Below are 14,823 nucleotides of genomic sequence, written 5' to 3'. Positions count from 1 at the left end.
GTACTTTTTCCAAAACAGATTTGTTCATTCTTCTGGAAGTCCATAGTTGTTATTGTTAGGTGCTGTCAAGTCATTTCCAACTCATAGGGACCCCATGCACAGCAGAATGAAACACCACCCAATCCCACACCAGCTTCACGATCCTTGCTATACTTGAGCCCATTGTCACAGCCACCATGTCAATCCATCTCGTCAAAGGCCTTCCCCTCCTTCATTGACCCTCCACCTTACCAAGCATGATATCCTTCTCCAGGGAATGGTCCCCTCTGACAACATGACCAAAGTAGGTGAGACAAAGTCTGACCATCCTCGCTTCCAAGGAGCATCTTGGCTGCACTTCCTCCAGGACAGATCTATTAGTTCTTTTGACAGTCCATGGTACCTTCAGCATTCTTCACCAGCACCACAACTCAAAAGCATCAACTCTTCTTTATTCATTGTCCAGCTCTTACATGCATACGAGGTGATTGGAAATATCATGGCTTGTGTCAGGTGCACCTTAGTCCTCAAGGAGACATCCTTGCTCCTCAGCACTTGAAAGAGTTCCTTCACAGCCAACCTGACCATTAGACATCATCTAATGTCCTGACTGCTGCTTCCATTTGCCTCGATTGTAGTACCAAGCAACATGAATTCTTTGACAACCTCAATCTTTTCTCCATTTATCGTCCATGGTGTATTCAATATTCTTTTCCAACACCATAATTTGAAGGCATTGATTCTTCTTCTCAGACTTCCTTATTCATTGTCCAGGTTTTGCATGCATATGAGACAACTGAAAATACCATGGTGTAAGGTCAGGTGCACCTTAGTCCTCAAAGTGACATATTGGTTTTTAACACTTTAAAGAAGTCTTTGCAACAGATTTGCCCAATGCAGTGTCATTTGATTTCCTGATTGCTTCTCCCATAGGTGTTGACTGTGGATTCAAGTCAGATGAAATGCTTGACAGCTTCGATATTTTCTGTTTATCATGCTATTGCCTATTGGTCCTGTTGTAAGGAGTTTTGTTTTCCTCATGTTGAGGTGTAATCCATTCTAAAGGTTATAGTGTTTGATCATCGGTAAGTGTTTCAAGTCGTCTTCTCTTTCAGCAAGCAAGGTTGTGTCATCTACACATAGCAAGTTGTTAATGAGTTTTGCTCCCATCCAGATACCATGTTCTTTTTCATATAGCCCAGCTTCTCAGACTATTTGCTCAGCATGCTAAGTATAGTGAAAGGATACAACCCTGATGCACACCTTTCCTGATTTTAAACCACACAGTATCCCCTTGTTCTGTTTGAATGACTCCCTCTTGGTCTTCATACAAATTCTGCATGTGCACAGTTATGTGTTCTAGTATCCCTATTCTTTGCAATGTTATCCACTGCCATCAACTCAATTCCAACTCATTGTAACTCCCATTGGGTTTCTAAGGCTGTAAATCTTTATGGAAGCAGATAGCTTCATCATTCTGCAGAGTGGCTGGTGGGTTCAAACCACTGACCCTTTGCTTAGCAGCCGAATGCCTTAACCACTACACCACCAGAGCTCCTTATAGATCTAAAACTGCTCTAAAAAATAATGAAGTACAAAAGTCTGTGTCTAGAATGCTTCTATTCATAAGAAAAAGGAGAAAATAAAAAAATAGAGATTTGTATGTGTTTGTTTATGTATAAATAAAAGGTAATTGGAACAATGCTAAGTTGTTGATAAGAACAGATACTTTGGCAGGCTGGGATCTGGACAGACTGGGGTCATGATGGGGAGGAGACTTTTCACTGGGTATCTCTTAATACTTTTTAAGATTTTGAACCATGTGAATGTATTACATGCTAAAAGCAATGTAATTGATTGTTTTAAAATCTAAAAGATTCTGAAATTAGATAGCAGAGATGGTTGCACCACATTATGAATATACTGGAAACCACCGAGTTGTATGCTCTCCAAGGGGTGAACGGGATGGTATGTGAATCATATTGCAAAAATTATTTTTTCTAAGGAAAGATCTTCAGAAGGAGGCCTAGGGGCCTGCCTGGAGGGGAGAAGACAGGAACCTTTCCAAGCATGGGGAACAGGATGTAGAAAGACAGGGAGGTGTGGGGGAGGCAGTGGGATGGATGTTGGATGCAGGCTGGTGTGAAGGTGCGCCTTCACTTGGACTTAATCTTGCAGGCAATAGCCATGCAGGGGAGCAACCCAATCATATCTCCTTTGGAAAGACAGCACCGGCAAAGGAGCCAATGAGCAGCAGCCAAGGGGCAGGCCTGGAGGCAGGGGCACTGGTGAAGAGGTTATTGTAAAAAGTGAGAGAGACAACAGGGTTCGAATGAGGTCAGGAGCAACTGGAATGGAGAAGAGGCGAGCTTTAAGAGATGCACAGAGAGAAACAGGACTTGGTGAGGTTCTGAGGTGACCGTAGGGCACATATAAGGGACACTCACAGCAGAAGCTATTGTTTCTCCAAAACGGGGGCCTGAGCCCCTTGGCCTGGCAGGCGACTCCAAAGACTTGCAGGGCATCACAGATGGCACGGTTTTCACCTCTCAGCTCACAGAGGTTGTAGGTACAGCCAATCACAAAGGGCTTGGGGGTCACCTGGGTGGCACATTCAGACCAGTCGGAGCCCTGAAAGGCTGCTTGGCACTGCTCCTGGGCCCTCACTAGGTCGTCTTGCTTGCAGTTCCTATTCGGGTTCTCTCGGTGCTCTAGCCGAATCCCCCGGTCATCTCGTTCACAGCTGGAAAAGGAAAGGCATCAGCCCAAGGACAGCCACTGTCTCACCTGTGAAACCATCTACGTCAAAGACCCTGGGAGAGCTCTCAGGGGTTCTCTGGGAAGCCCGTCCCAGCTTCGGCCAACCTCCCATTGTTGCCTCAGTCTCCTCTCAAGTTTCAAAGCAAAGAAAGGAAGACTTTCATGTTTCCCCAAATAGGATCCAGTGCCCCTGAAACCCAGAAGTCATCCTCCCTCATATTAGAGATAGAAAGGAATGTTCTGCCATACATACAGTCCAAATTCCCAACTCTCCTGTTCCTATGAAAAAGTAGAAAGTCTAAGGGGATAATCACCTTGGGTTGGACTCATCCTTATCTTTCCAACTGTTCCCAAACTCAATGTCATTCTGGGCTAGCTCGTAATTGGGCATCATTAATTCATCTTCTTCCTCACCATTGAAATTTCCACACATACCACAGACCTGGGTGGGCAGAAGGATCTTTCAGTGCGGAGGAGGTATAGTGCTTTTTCTTTTCCACTCTAAATAGGAAGGGGCACTCCGGTCTTCCTTCCTCCTTTCTAGGCAGTGACTTCTGTGGTCTGGGAAGATGGCAATGTCCCCTCCTAGGGTACCTCCCCTTGGAAAGAGCCAAGTTGTATCTTCACCTTTTGGTAATAAGCTGGAGGGATCTGGATCTCCAAAAGATGATCACCATCAAATTTGACAAGCAGTCCAAAGTAAGCACTGAGCACAGTATAGATGCCATTGGCAATAATGGAGACCCGTCGGATCTGGGTGTTCGCAGGAAGAGTGACCTGTTTGCCATTGATCTGTAGAGGAAGGCAGGGCATGTAAACAGGAAGAAAGACCAGAAGCCTATCTCCCAAACTTGTGTCCTCCCACTCCCTGCCCTGGCCACATTGCCCAGCTCACCAGGACACGGTGGTCCTTTTGCAGGGTAACCTGGGAACCATAGATATAAATGTTGACGTGGTGGAGATAGAAAGCTGAGGCCTGGCCAGCCTGCTTCTCGCTCTTGGCAGTGATCTTGAAGAAAGGCAGGTCCATGGTGGGGTGGCACACTTGCACCAGGATGTAAGTGCAGGTCCCTCTGAAGGAATGGTAACTGCCATCGAAGCTCACGTAGTGAGAATCACCTGAGACATGGCACACTCCCATACCTGTGTGGAGAGAGAGAGAAGTGGCCAAGGAACAGCTGACCTCAGGCGAGGACAGAATCCCTAGGGAGGAGGCTCTGAACTTTCTCTGCCTTCATGAAAAGGTTGTGGTAGAGGCCAGGGAACCTCAACAGGGAAGGAAGACAAAGTTCAAGAAAAGAATCAAGGCACAAGAGCTGGTGGAGGGCAATGAGGCTTCAGGGTAGAGGGCGTCTGATTCGGCCAGGGAAGGATTCATAATACACCACTGAAGGGCCATGGATGCAACAGGAGAATGATGGGTAAAGGTCAAGGAGCACTTTCCAGAAGAAGAAAGGTCATCCTTCCTTTCTAGAAGCTCAGTGCAGGTTACCAACTCAACTGTTACAGAAAGCTGAAAGGCTGCAGTACGGGGTTGTGGGAGCTTGCCGTGGCGGCTCTGTGGTACTCCCCAGCCCTCCTACCTGAGGCCCGGCAGCGGAGCAACCCATCCAAAGGCCAGCAATTCTGGTTGGAGCCACATTTGCTGTTGCTGCAGGAGATGTTGTTTTGGCTGGAGCAGGTGCAGAGCTTGGAGCAGCTGCTGTCTGTGTACCAGTGCTCCCCAACCTGCGGGGCATGGGGATCAACAAAGCCAACAGACCCTTGGAAGCTAGAGATGGACTGAGGCCTGCAAGGTCCTCTTTTTTTTTTTTTCTTTAATTTTATTGTGATTTGAGTGAAAGTTTACAGAGCAAATTCATTTTCCATACAGCAGCTCACATACACTTTGTCTCATGACATTGACTACAATTTCCCACAATGCAACAGTTCCCCTCTCACTTCCTCCCCATAGCTACCTCTTCCCTTTATCTTTCCCTCCCATGCACTCCTGCCCCCCCCCCCGAGCTGTCTCCCTGTGCATACATAGCCCTTCTATTCTCCCATGATTGATCTCTCCAAGGAGTTCAGCTCCTATGCCTGTCTTTTGTTTGGCTAGAACCCCCAGGAGTAGGTTCAATTCCAGATCTTTAGGGCAGCTAGCGGCCATAGTCTCAAGGGTTCCACCAGACTCTATCAGACCAGCAAACCTGGTCCCTCTTTTTTTTTTTTTTTTTTTTTTTATGATTTTGAGTTTTGTTCCACATTGTTCTTCCACGCCATCCAGGATCTCCTACATAGATCCCCCTCCAAGTGGTTTACAGTGGTAGCCACACACCATCTAGTTCTTCTGGTCTCATAGTCATATAGGCTGAGGATCATATGATGTACCAGTCCCTTGGACTAACTGTTTTCATGGGTCTTTGTTTTACTTCATTCTTCTTTAATCTGGATGAGGAGAGACCCATTGTTGCATCTAGATGGCCGCTTGCAAGCTTTTAAGATTCCAGTTGCAACTCATCAAAGCAGGATGTAGAACAATGCTTTTGTGTAGTATGTTATGCCGGTTGACTTGATGTCCCCTGCAACCGTGGTCCCAAGCCCACAGGTCCGTCTACTCGCTCCCTCTGGGTAGCTGGCCATGGCCAAGAAGTGACTACAACCCACAAGGCCTTCTTGAAGCTCACTTCACTTGGTTGCCCTCCTCCATCTCAGCCCTTCTCAGCCTTTCAGCCTCTCGGCTTGCTCCTCATACCCCTGCACAGGCCACCCTACCCCCTCTCAGGCTTTGAGCCCTTCTGCCCCCTTGCCTGAGTTTGCCCTGTCCTCGCGCTCGTGAAGCTGCAAAGACAGGGCACCTGCAGTGTCTGGCCACTTACCGGGTGGTAGGAGCCCTGCTGGTCCGTGCAGCCACACTGGCTGAGGGGCACACAGGAGGTCCCGCTCAGAATATAGCCTTTCAGGCACTCACAGCCCTCAGCACAGGGCAGTGTGGGCGGGCAGTCTCTTGGTGCATGCATGCTGAGGCAAGTGGCTGGGCAGGGACTGGCACAGGGACTATAGCTGCTGCCAGGTGGGCACGTCAGAGCTAAGGAGAGAAAGCACATCAGGAAGGGTAGGGTGGCATGTCCAGCTAGCTCCCTGGCCTTGGGGCCCCAGAAGTTCCTAGGAGTGGAAAGAAAGGAAGAAAGGGAGCAGAGCTGGCCCAGGGAAGAAGACAGCAACCAAATGGGGGCAGAACTTCTGGGTGAGGTGAGAAAAGACAGAGAAGGTTCCACTGCAGGGAGGCAGGCGGAGGGTGAGGGTTGGGCTTGGAGGAAGACTGGAGAGTGGAGAGGAGGGTCCCCTGTGGGTATGGAGGACCAGGCTTGCCAACGGAAGAGCAGAAGAGGGGAATCTAGGAAAAGAGAGATGGGATGCTGGGGGATTCCTCCAGTCTGCGGGAGCAGGGAGGGGGTCAGGTCACTCACGGCAGAAGGTACTATTCCGCCAGGCAGGGGGCCGGCCCGCCCGGGCACAGAGGGCCGCGTAGGCCTGCAGGGAGTGGCACAGGGTCAGGGTGTCACCTTGAGTCCCACACTGCCCATACACACAACTGCTGAAGCTAAGATGCGGGGACACCACCGCGTGACACTTGGAGAAGGGTCCTGCAGGGTGAGACAACACAGGTGTGAGAGAGGAGTGTGGGCCAAGGAGCGGAACAGACCCACACAGCTTCTCGGCCTAATTCTACACCCATTTCTGTCGAAACCCATATTTACTGAGAATCTACTGCCTGTGGCAGTAAGAAGGACTGAGCAGTCATAGTCCCCAAGAAAGTGAACTCTGTCCCGGGTTTCAATTTGCCATTTTACTGTTTAATGCCTCACACTCTCCCCCTGGGTGACCAGGCGGGGGTGTGGCTTACCCTGAGGATTGGTTAAGATCTCACAGCTCCGATTCCAGATGTCGACCCTGTCTTTCCCTGGGCAGCTGGGGGGCTTGCCACCCGCAGCAAAGCAGCTGAATGAGGAGAGAAGGAAAGGATAAAAGCGTAGGGCTGGATGAGACTTCTAAAACACAGAGGCAAAATGGAGAGGACAAACGGGGATGGTAAAGAGAACAAAATGGCGTCCTCAAGTAGGAAGCCTAGAAAACGCAACAGGAAGGAAAAGGGTTAGATCTTAGAGTGACTTCCCCAGAAGGTTTTCCAAAGAGACAGATGGTTTAACATGGCAGGCATCAACAGTGATGGACATGGGCGGTTGAACAACTTTTCACCAACTCCAGTCTCACAGAGAACAGGGTGAAGGCTAGCACGAAGGGGCTAGGAATGCCGGGCCACGTCTCCAGCTGCTTTCTGAGGCCTAGCTCCCCTTCCCTAGCTCCCCAGTTCCCTGCTCACCCAGGTTCAGAGGCAGAACGTAACACCCAGGCTGTGCCCAGCTGGACAGAGTTTGCTGCTGGCTTCTTATCCGGGCGCAGATTGTCATCCAAGCTGTAGTTGTTGTAATTCCCTGGAGCAAGGAGGGATCAGCAGAGGCGGCAGAGGCATCTCCAGCCTCCCAGCTCAGCCCTTCTGTCTCCTCACTCTTCACTCAGCATATCAAGGTGACTCTTTCTCTTTCTCTTTGGCTTCCCAAGACCCCACCCACCCTTGCAATGTCCTCACCAAATCCTCAGTGACGAACACTTAATAGCCCACTGCCATCGAGTCATTCCGACTCACAGCAACCCTCTAGGACAGAGTAGAATTGCCCCCACAGGGTTTCCTAGGATATAAAGTCTTTATGGAAGCCAACTATCTCATCTTTCTCTCGCCGAGTGGATCGTGGGTTTGAACCCCAACCTTCCGGTTAGCAACCCAATACTTTAAGCACTACACCACCAAAGCTCTGTAGATGAGCATGTAGGACACCTGTTACAGCTGTCTAGATGACAAAGATTAGTGCCTAGCACTTGACTGCTCACCAGAAGGCTGGCTGTTCAAACCCATTAGCCACTCCTCGGAAGGAAGGTTGGGCAATCTACTTCCATAGTGATACTACCTTGGAAACCCAAGGAGGGGTCGCTATGAGTCGGGTCCATATTGACAGCACATAACAACACAACAACAACTGCAGGTACCCACGGGACTCACCACAAAGCCCACAGAGGCGACCGACGTAAGAGGAGGGTAGTGTCACGTCCACCAGGTGGTACCCGTCATATCGAACCCAAAGCCCAAAGTCCGTTTGGAGAAGGATAAAGGAGCCACTGAGCCCCACGCTCACCCGGCCTTCGGCAGACCACACCGGCAGGGCCACCCGGCGGTCGTTCAGCTGCAGAGGCAGGAAGGGCACACCTGGGTGTCAGGAGCTCAGGACAAGGACAACGACAAGGGCGAAACATGAGTGCAGGAGGGAAGGGGCGGAGGTCTCACAGCCGGAGGAGGGACGTCAAGAAAGAGGGGACTGGGGCTGCTGCAGCGACCCCAGGAGTCTGATGAAGCCAGACAGGTGGGCGTGTGTGTGAGCAGGAGCAGGCAGAGAAGAGGAACCGTGCAGCTAGGGCAGTGTGGGGTCAGGGGGTGGGGAGGCACCCACCATGACCTTCCGGCCCTTGATCAGTGAGAACCGGAGGTTGAAGACCTGCACATGGACAGCCTTGACATAGGAGACCTCCAGGTTCCCGTCCCGGTTCTCGTTGGTAGCGCTCACTATGAAATAGCTCTCTTGGGCATTGACCCAGCAAAGCCGTGCCAGGATGTAGGTGCAGGTGCCCATGAAGTGGTGCAGGGCTCCGTCGAAGGTCAGGTAGTGGGGGTCACCTGAGACACTGCAGGTGCCAGTACCTGGAAGGAGTGCAGAGACTCACTGTCCCTGAGGGACCCCAGAAAGCCCTGACCCAGAGCTGCCATTTTGGTGAGTCTGCGTTGGGATGGTACCCTCCCCCTTCACGGACCATTCCTACTTGGATGTGTGACCTGCTTGGTTTGGGGGACGACAAAGAAAGGCGTTGTCCCCAGACTTACTCTCTGGGTTCCTAAAGGTGCTGCTCTTACTCTGGGTAGCAACTATCTCATGGCCTTGGTTACCCACAACTCTCTGGGGAGGCTGCTCTAGGGAAGGTCCATGGCCAAGCTCAAGGATACATGGGGGCTTCCCCCAACCCCGTCCCCTTCCCCACCCCTCACTGCTCACCTTGTGCATGGCAGCCATAGGTGCCATCCTGCAGGACGCAGGCCTCCCGAGGACCACACTGCCAGAGCACACAGCGAATTTTGTTGTTGCCTTCACAGAAGCAGCGTTGCTTGCAGCCTACTTTAAACCAAGAGTCCCCTGTCTGGGGAGGGAAGGAGGGAAAAGAGGTTATCCCAGGCCCGCTCCAATAGCCAGCTGGACTCACCAGGGAGGCATTCTGCCATCTAGAGGCTCAGCATTTAATTGGGAGAGTAAGGCCTTCATTCGCTTATGTGTCCTTCTAATCATTTTTTAAGTCACTATTTCAATAGATCTTTATCCCTCTGTATCCTGCTAGGTGTCAGGGACTCAGCAATGAACAAGATGGACAATATACCGGTCCAGCACGTAGGGGCCGACTCGACAGCACATAACAACAACAACAACAATCGAACTTACAACCCAGTGGGAGACAGGAACCGAGTAAACTCATAGAAAGTGTATTTGAAGATGACACGTGCTCCAACCAGACAGCCAAGACACCGGACAGTAGTTCCCTACCATTGACAGAAACAGTATGCATTTGGTACAAGTGTTTGGAGAGAGAAGCTTTCTGACTTTGTCTATCAGGGAGGCTTCCTTGGGGAGGCAGCATTTCAATAGGGCCTCAAAGGAGGGTAAGGATTCGGATAGCCAGAGGTGGCTGGGAGGCAGCGCGAGAAGGGCTGACGAAAGGGCAAAACTGGGAGAAGAGCAAGGTGTGGGCCCAGAGCATTCGGTGGGCCAGGCTAGAGTCGCGGTGGGGCAGAGGGGAGGACAGTTCAGAGGAAAGTCACGCGGTGGAGGGCTTCCAGGGACCCTGATCTCTGGGCCTAGTGGGAGCAGGGCGCGGATGAAGGTCTGGCTCCAATGCTGCCTCTGTGAAAACTGAAAACGGGGGCCAAGGAAGAGACCAGGGTCCGTTGGGGGACAGAGACCCTTGGGAGGAGGGGAGAGAGAGTTTGGAAAGAGCACAGGTGAGACCCAGAGATGTGGAGGGGGGCAGGGAAGTCTGAAGGCTGAACAAAGGATTCCAAAGTGAAGGGCAGGGAGGGGCAGCAGGAAAGAGGGAGGGAAGGGAGCCAGTGGTCTCAGGTTCTGCAAAAAAACCAAACCCACTGGCATGGAGTCAATTCTGACTCACAGTGGAAACCACTGGGTCCAGAGTGTTAAACCTCTGGGAAGTAGATTCCCCGTCTTCCTTTCTCAAGCAGCTGGTGGGTTTGAACCACCCACCTTCTGGTTAGCAGTCAAATGCCTTAGGCCCACACCACCAGAGCTCCCTCAAATTCTGCAAGATGAATGGGAAATAACTGAGCCGTCCCCCTCTGCGTGAAGAGGACTGTAGCTGAAGAAGAAAAAAGGAAGTTGGCTCCGAGCCAGAGTGCTCCTGATCCCAGCCCTAAAGCCCTGGGCTGTTTCTCGGGCCTCCTACACAGGCCTTCCACCGTTGCCCAGAGCTGTTCTCCTAAGAGCTTGCCACAGATTTCCGAACACGGAGAAGTCCTTTCTGACTGCAGGGGTGAGAGGACCAGCCCCTGGCTGCTCACCTCCATGTAGGTCCCTGGGGACTGGACGCAGCCACACTGGTTTTTGGGGACACACCGAAGGCCACTGAGGACAAAGCCCGGATTGCATTCGCAGCCCTCCATGCAGCGGTCCGGACAGGACACACCAGAGAAGCCCGAGAAGCAGGTGTCGGGGCAGGACTTGGCACACAGGGAGTACCTGCTGTTGGGTGGGCAGGCCAGAGCTAGTGGAGAGAGCACAGGGGAGAAGGGGCGGGGCAGGGTGGGGGAAGGAGGAAGCATGTTGAAAGCACCCACCACACGGGGGCTCTGGCCTGGTGTGGGGCAGGGCCAGCAGCCAGGCTCCCATGGACAGTCCTTGGCCCCTTTCATCATGTTCCCCGACTAGCTGTCATTTGCTCTGTCCAGCAGGGTCTCTTCCCACATACCCATTTGTGACCACTTCTAAATAACTGGCTTTGCAATAAACACACTCAGGGGACCATGAGGTTAAAGGCACCTTTTTGCTTACTTGCTGTGTTTCCACATCAGACTGGTAAACCAAACCAAACCCACTGCCATTGAGTCGATTCCGACTCATAGCGACCCCAGACCCTCTTTGGGTTTCTGAGACAGTAAATCTTTACCAAGGGAGCTCTGGTAGCATAGTCGTTAAGACACTTGCCTGCTAACCAGACGGCTGGTGGTTCAAACCCACCAGCCACTCCTCAGAAGGAAGGTTGGACAATCCTACTTCTGTAGTGATACTGCCTCGGAAACCCAAGGAGGGGTCACTATGAGTCGGGTTTGACTCGACGGCACATAACAACAACAACAACAAATCTTTACCGAAGTAGATTACCCAGTCTTCCTTTCGTGGAGTGGCTGGTGGGTTTGACCTGCCAACCTTCTGTTAGCAGTCACATGCCTTAGGCTCATCGCCACCAGAGCTCCTTATATCAGGCTGAGGTCCCAGCTTTATAAGTACTCTGTTCCCACACGGGGAGAGAGAGGCTCTGTGCCTGGCTCATTGCAACCTGCCAGGGGGTCTCATTCCCGCCCACCCCAAGTCTCACGAGTCCTCCCCACCTCGGCTGCCCAATCTCAAGGAGACAGAGGGACTGGGAGATGTGTGACTAGAGTTTGCTCCCTAGGCCCCGAGGACCCTGCCTCCAGGAACCTGACCAAGCTGCAGGGTCAAGGGGCCACCACAGACCTCAGTGTGAGCAGACTGACCAAAGGAGGAAGAGCCTCAGCTTTGGGGACCTGCACACTGAGGCTTTGGAGCCGCCCTGTGAGGCCCACACGGCATGTGTTTGGACTGTGTGTAGGTGATTGGTGACTCGAACACATAGACAAATCTATACAAGTTCAGTCCACACAGCCTCTTGCCATACAGGAGGCTTTCTGAGTTTGCACATGTCTTTGTGAATTTCTCAATGAGAGGTGTTCACTCTGCAGACGTCACTGTCCTCGTGTGAAAACGAAGGGGTTTAGCCGGGCGGCCTCCAAGCTTGAGCTAACACACACACTAAGTTCTGAGACCCTGCTCATGTCTGTGTCTCAGGGAAGGGCACCTGCAGCCTCTCCCCTGTTCTTGGCACAACTCACGGCAGAACTTGGGGCTTCTCCAGGGCTTCACCAGGAGGCCCGCAGCCTGGCAGGTCTCTGTCAAGGCCGACATCTGGACACACAGTATTTGCTGCAGCCCTTGGAAGCTGCACATGTCAAACAAGCAGTTCTCGTAGTAGAAAAAGGCCTTGAGGCGAGGCAGGCATGCCCTGAGGGGAGAGGTCGAGTCAGAGGGAATGAGGGGGCAGACCCTCGGGGGACCCCGGGTCCCAGGTTGCCCGGCACAGCCCCTACTGCCCTCCTTCATACCCAAATATTCCATTGGGGTCAATGAGCCGACCACAGAACTCCGGCCCCAGCAGACTGTTATGCAAAGCTGAATCACAAGATGGAGGACTTGCCAGGTTCTGCTGACACCTAGAAGAGACCCATCCCAAATCCCCTAAGAGCTAAGGCTCACATCCATCCTTGGCACCTAACCCAGCCATCCTGGGCTAAATAATAACCTCAGGACTCTCGGCAACCCCTGGTGGAGAACATTTGAACAGCAAACTTACCAAACCAAAAAACCCACTGCCCTCAGGTCGATTCTGACTCACAGCGCCCCTAGAGGACAGAGTAGAACTGCCCCCAAGGGTTTCCAAGGCTGTCCATCTTTACAGAAGCCGACTGCCTCACCCTTCTTCCACGGAGTGGCTGGTGGGTTGGAACCACCGACCTTCTTAATGGCAGCCGAATGCCTTAACCACTGCACTGCCAGAGCCCCTTTCGCAAGCCCTACAGGAGGAGGAAATGCCTCGAGTCTTCGGAGACTGGCAAGCAAGTGGCTGGGCTTCTCAGAAAGGCTGAGGCTTCAGTACAATCAGTGAGAGAGTCCCTGGGTACAGGCTCAGCTGGTCATCACAAAGCTGGAGGTTTGAGGTCACCCAGAGGCACCTCGGAAGAAAGGGCCTGGTGATCTACTTCCAAAAACAGTCACTGAAATCCTGTGGACACAGTTCGACTCTCACACAGTAGGGTCATCATCATTTCAAATTGACTCAAGGGCAGCTGGTTGGGTTTTGTTGTTTGTTTTACAATCAGGGGTGGGCCGGAGAGATATGGTAATGGTTTCTTTAACTCGCTGGGGAGTTACAGAAGTGGAGGGAGGGGTGGAAAAGAGTAGGAAGGGAAAAAAGTGCTTAGTTCTTAAAAGGGCAAAGGAGCAGGAAGGCAGGAGGGAAATGGGGAGCCCGCCGGGGCACCCGGAGGGTCCCCACTCACTGCTTGTCCTCCTCCCCGGCGACGACAATCTGCCAGCTGTTGCCCAGCTCGTCGTCATTCTGGGCCAGGCTGCCGTCCGGCTTCTGGTTGTCATTACTGTCGTCACCGTCATAGTTTCCACAGAGACCACAGACTCGGCTAAAGTAGGTGCTACCACCAGGGAGAGAAGGAGGCATAAGGGGAAAAAGGGGCCAATCATTTGAGGGCCCACAAGCAGAGAGCAGAGTGGGCTGGGGGAAACCAGAGAACAAGATTGAGAGGTTTGGACTTTAAACAAGGGTCCCATGCCAGGCATCAGGCCCATAGGACCTCACAGGCCTCCCCCTCCTCCCCAAGACACCTTCATAGTCCTGATCTTCCCTTCTGCTCACACCCCATGTCTCTCGCCATCACAGACCTCCTCCTGGCCCTAAAACACGCCGGTTTCTTTTTGCATTAGTGTTCACTGCTCCCGTCAAGTCTTTCTTTACTGTGTTTGTCCTCTTCCTTGAAGACTGGGATCAAGTAGCCACTCTTCTGAAAGCCCAGCAGGGCCTATCAGTGACCCTTCTAGAACATTCCCAGAGCACTGTGTGTACAGCCTGAAGTCATCACCCAGCTCTGAACCCATTTCCTCCTGTCTGCTCATCCTGAAAGATGGCAGGTCTAGTGGTCTGCCCTTTCCCCATGCTGAGCTAAGTGCTTCCTACCCATCGGGAGGCTCATAAATGACTGAGAATTGGTCCAATAGGAGGAGGCAGAATCGAAGGGAAAGGATCCAGTGGGTCCTAGGAGCCAGAGGGGGCGGGACAGGAAGAAGTGGCAGCTGCCTTGCTGGGCCACCCTCTCACCTGGGCACAGTCACATAGAGCTGCTGGTCACCATCCCACCTCACCCGCAAGCCAAATGCTGTCTGCAGCTCCACAAACCGTCCACTCTGAGTCAAGAAGATACCTTTAGAAGGCATGGCCGGGAGAGTGACACGATAACCCCCAATCTGGAAGGTAGGGCAGAGGGGAGGAGAGAGACAAATGGGGGGTCAAGGAGGACCCCAAACAGATTCCCACATTCATGGCTGGGAGGCAGAACATCCTTCAGGCAATCCAACCTCTCCCACTTAGGGTGGTGTGGAGCTCACAAAGGACTTTTACCATTGTTCCTTTATGTTATCTAAGCCCAGCCCAAAGCAAGGAGCTCTGGTGGCGTAGTGCCTAAGGCACTTGACTACTAACCAGAAGGCTGGTGGTTCAAACCCACCAGGCACTCCTCTAAAGGAAGGTTGGGCAATCTGCTTCTGTAGAGGGGTCGCTATGAGTCGGATCCAACTCGACGGCAGTGAGAGTTTATACCAAAGTAAGTTTGAGGGCTGGAGGAGCAGCAAACCCAAGGCCACAGCAGCCCACAGGAGCAGGCCACAGCCCTGAGAGGGATGGGTAGGAGACAAGGCTCACCAGAGTGTGTCTGCCCTTCAGTAGGGTGATGGTGGTCTGGGGCAGGGTCACATAGACTTTGCTCAGGCAAGAGACACCTTCCTGTCCTCGTTCCTCATTCTTTATTGCCACCTTGAAGTATGGGTCTGGGTGGGGAGAGGAATAAAGACAGCC

The 14,823-nt window shown here is 52.2% G+C and overlaps 1 protein-coding gene across 1 annotated transcript in view; it reads right to left on the bottom strand.

The window, feature by feature from the left end:
- The window catches only part of ZAN (zonadhesin), a 40,092-nt gene that overhangs the window by 10,815 nt on the left and 14,454 nt on the right, over positions 1 to 14,823 (bottom strand). Inside the window, exons 17-34 of the mRNA XM_042782969.1 lie at positions 14,671 to 14,795; positions 14,071 to 14,216; positions 13,241 to 13,390; positions 12,287 to 12,394; positions 12,017 to 12,186; positions 10,448 to 10,650; positions 8,880 to 9,021; positions 8,283 to 8,530; positions 7,838 to 8,018; positions 7,103 to 7,214; positions 6,626 to 6,720; positions 6,189 to 6,365; positions 5,598 to 5,806; positions 4,323 to 4,467; positions 3,635 to 3,882; positions 3,367 to 3,531; positions 3,054 to 3,181; positions 2,427 to 2,722 (exon numbers count right to left, since the gene is read on the bottom strand). Coding sequence (XP_042638903.1) covers positions 2,427 to 2,722; positions 3,054 to 3,181; positions 3,367 to 3,531; positions 3,635 to 3,882; positions 4,323 to 4,467; positions 5,598 to 5,806; positions 6,189 to 6,365; positions 6,626 to 6,720; positions 7,103 to 7,214; positions 7,838 to 8,018; positions 8,283 to 8,530; positions 8,880 to 9,021; positions 10,448 to 10,650; positions 12,017 to 12,186; positions 12,287 to 12,394; positions 13,241 to 13,390; positions 14,071 to 14,216; positions 14,671 to 14,795 — 3,048 coding nt within the window. The remainder of the gene's footprint in view (positions 1 to 2,426; positions 2,723 to 3,053; positions 3,182 to 3,366; positions 3,532 to 3,634; positions 3,883 to 4,322; positions 4,468 to 5,597; positions 5,807 to 6,188; positions 6,366 to 6,625; positions 6,721 to 7,102; positions 7,215 to 7,837; positions 8,019 to 8,282; positions 8,531 to 8,879; positions 9,022 to 10,447; positions 10,651 to 12,016; positions 12,187 to 12,286; positions 12,395 to 13,240; positions 13,391 to 14,070; positions 14,217 to 14,670; positions 14,796 to 14,823) is intronic.

Source organism: Orycteropus afer, unplaced genomic scaffold (assembly GCF_000298275.1).
Source record: "Orycteropus afer afer isolate SDZICR_OR568_19922 unplaced genomic scaffold, OryAfe1.0 scaffold00542, whole genome shotgun sequence".
NCBI lineage: Eukaryota > Metazoa > Chordata > Mammalia > Tubulidentata > Orycteropodidae > Orycteropus > Orycteropus afer.
The sequence above is the reverse complement of the archived record's forward strand: the minus strand, read 5'-3'. Positions and strand labels throughout refer to the sequence as shown.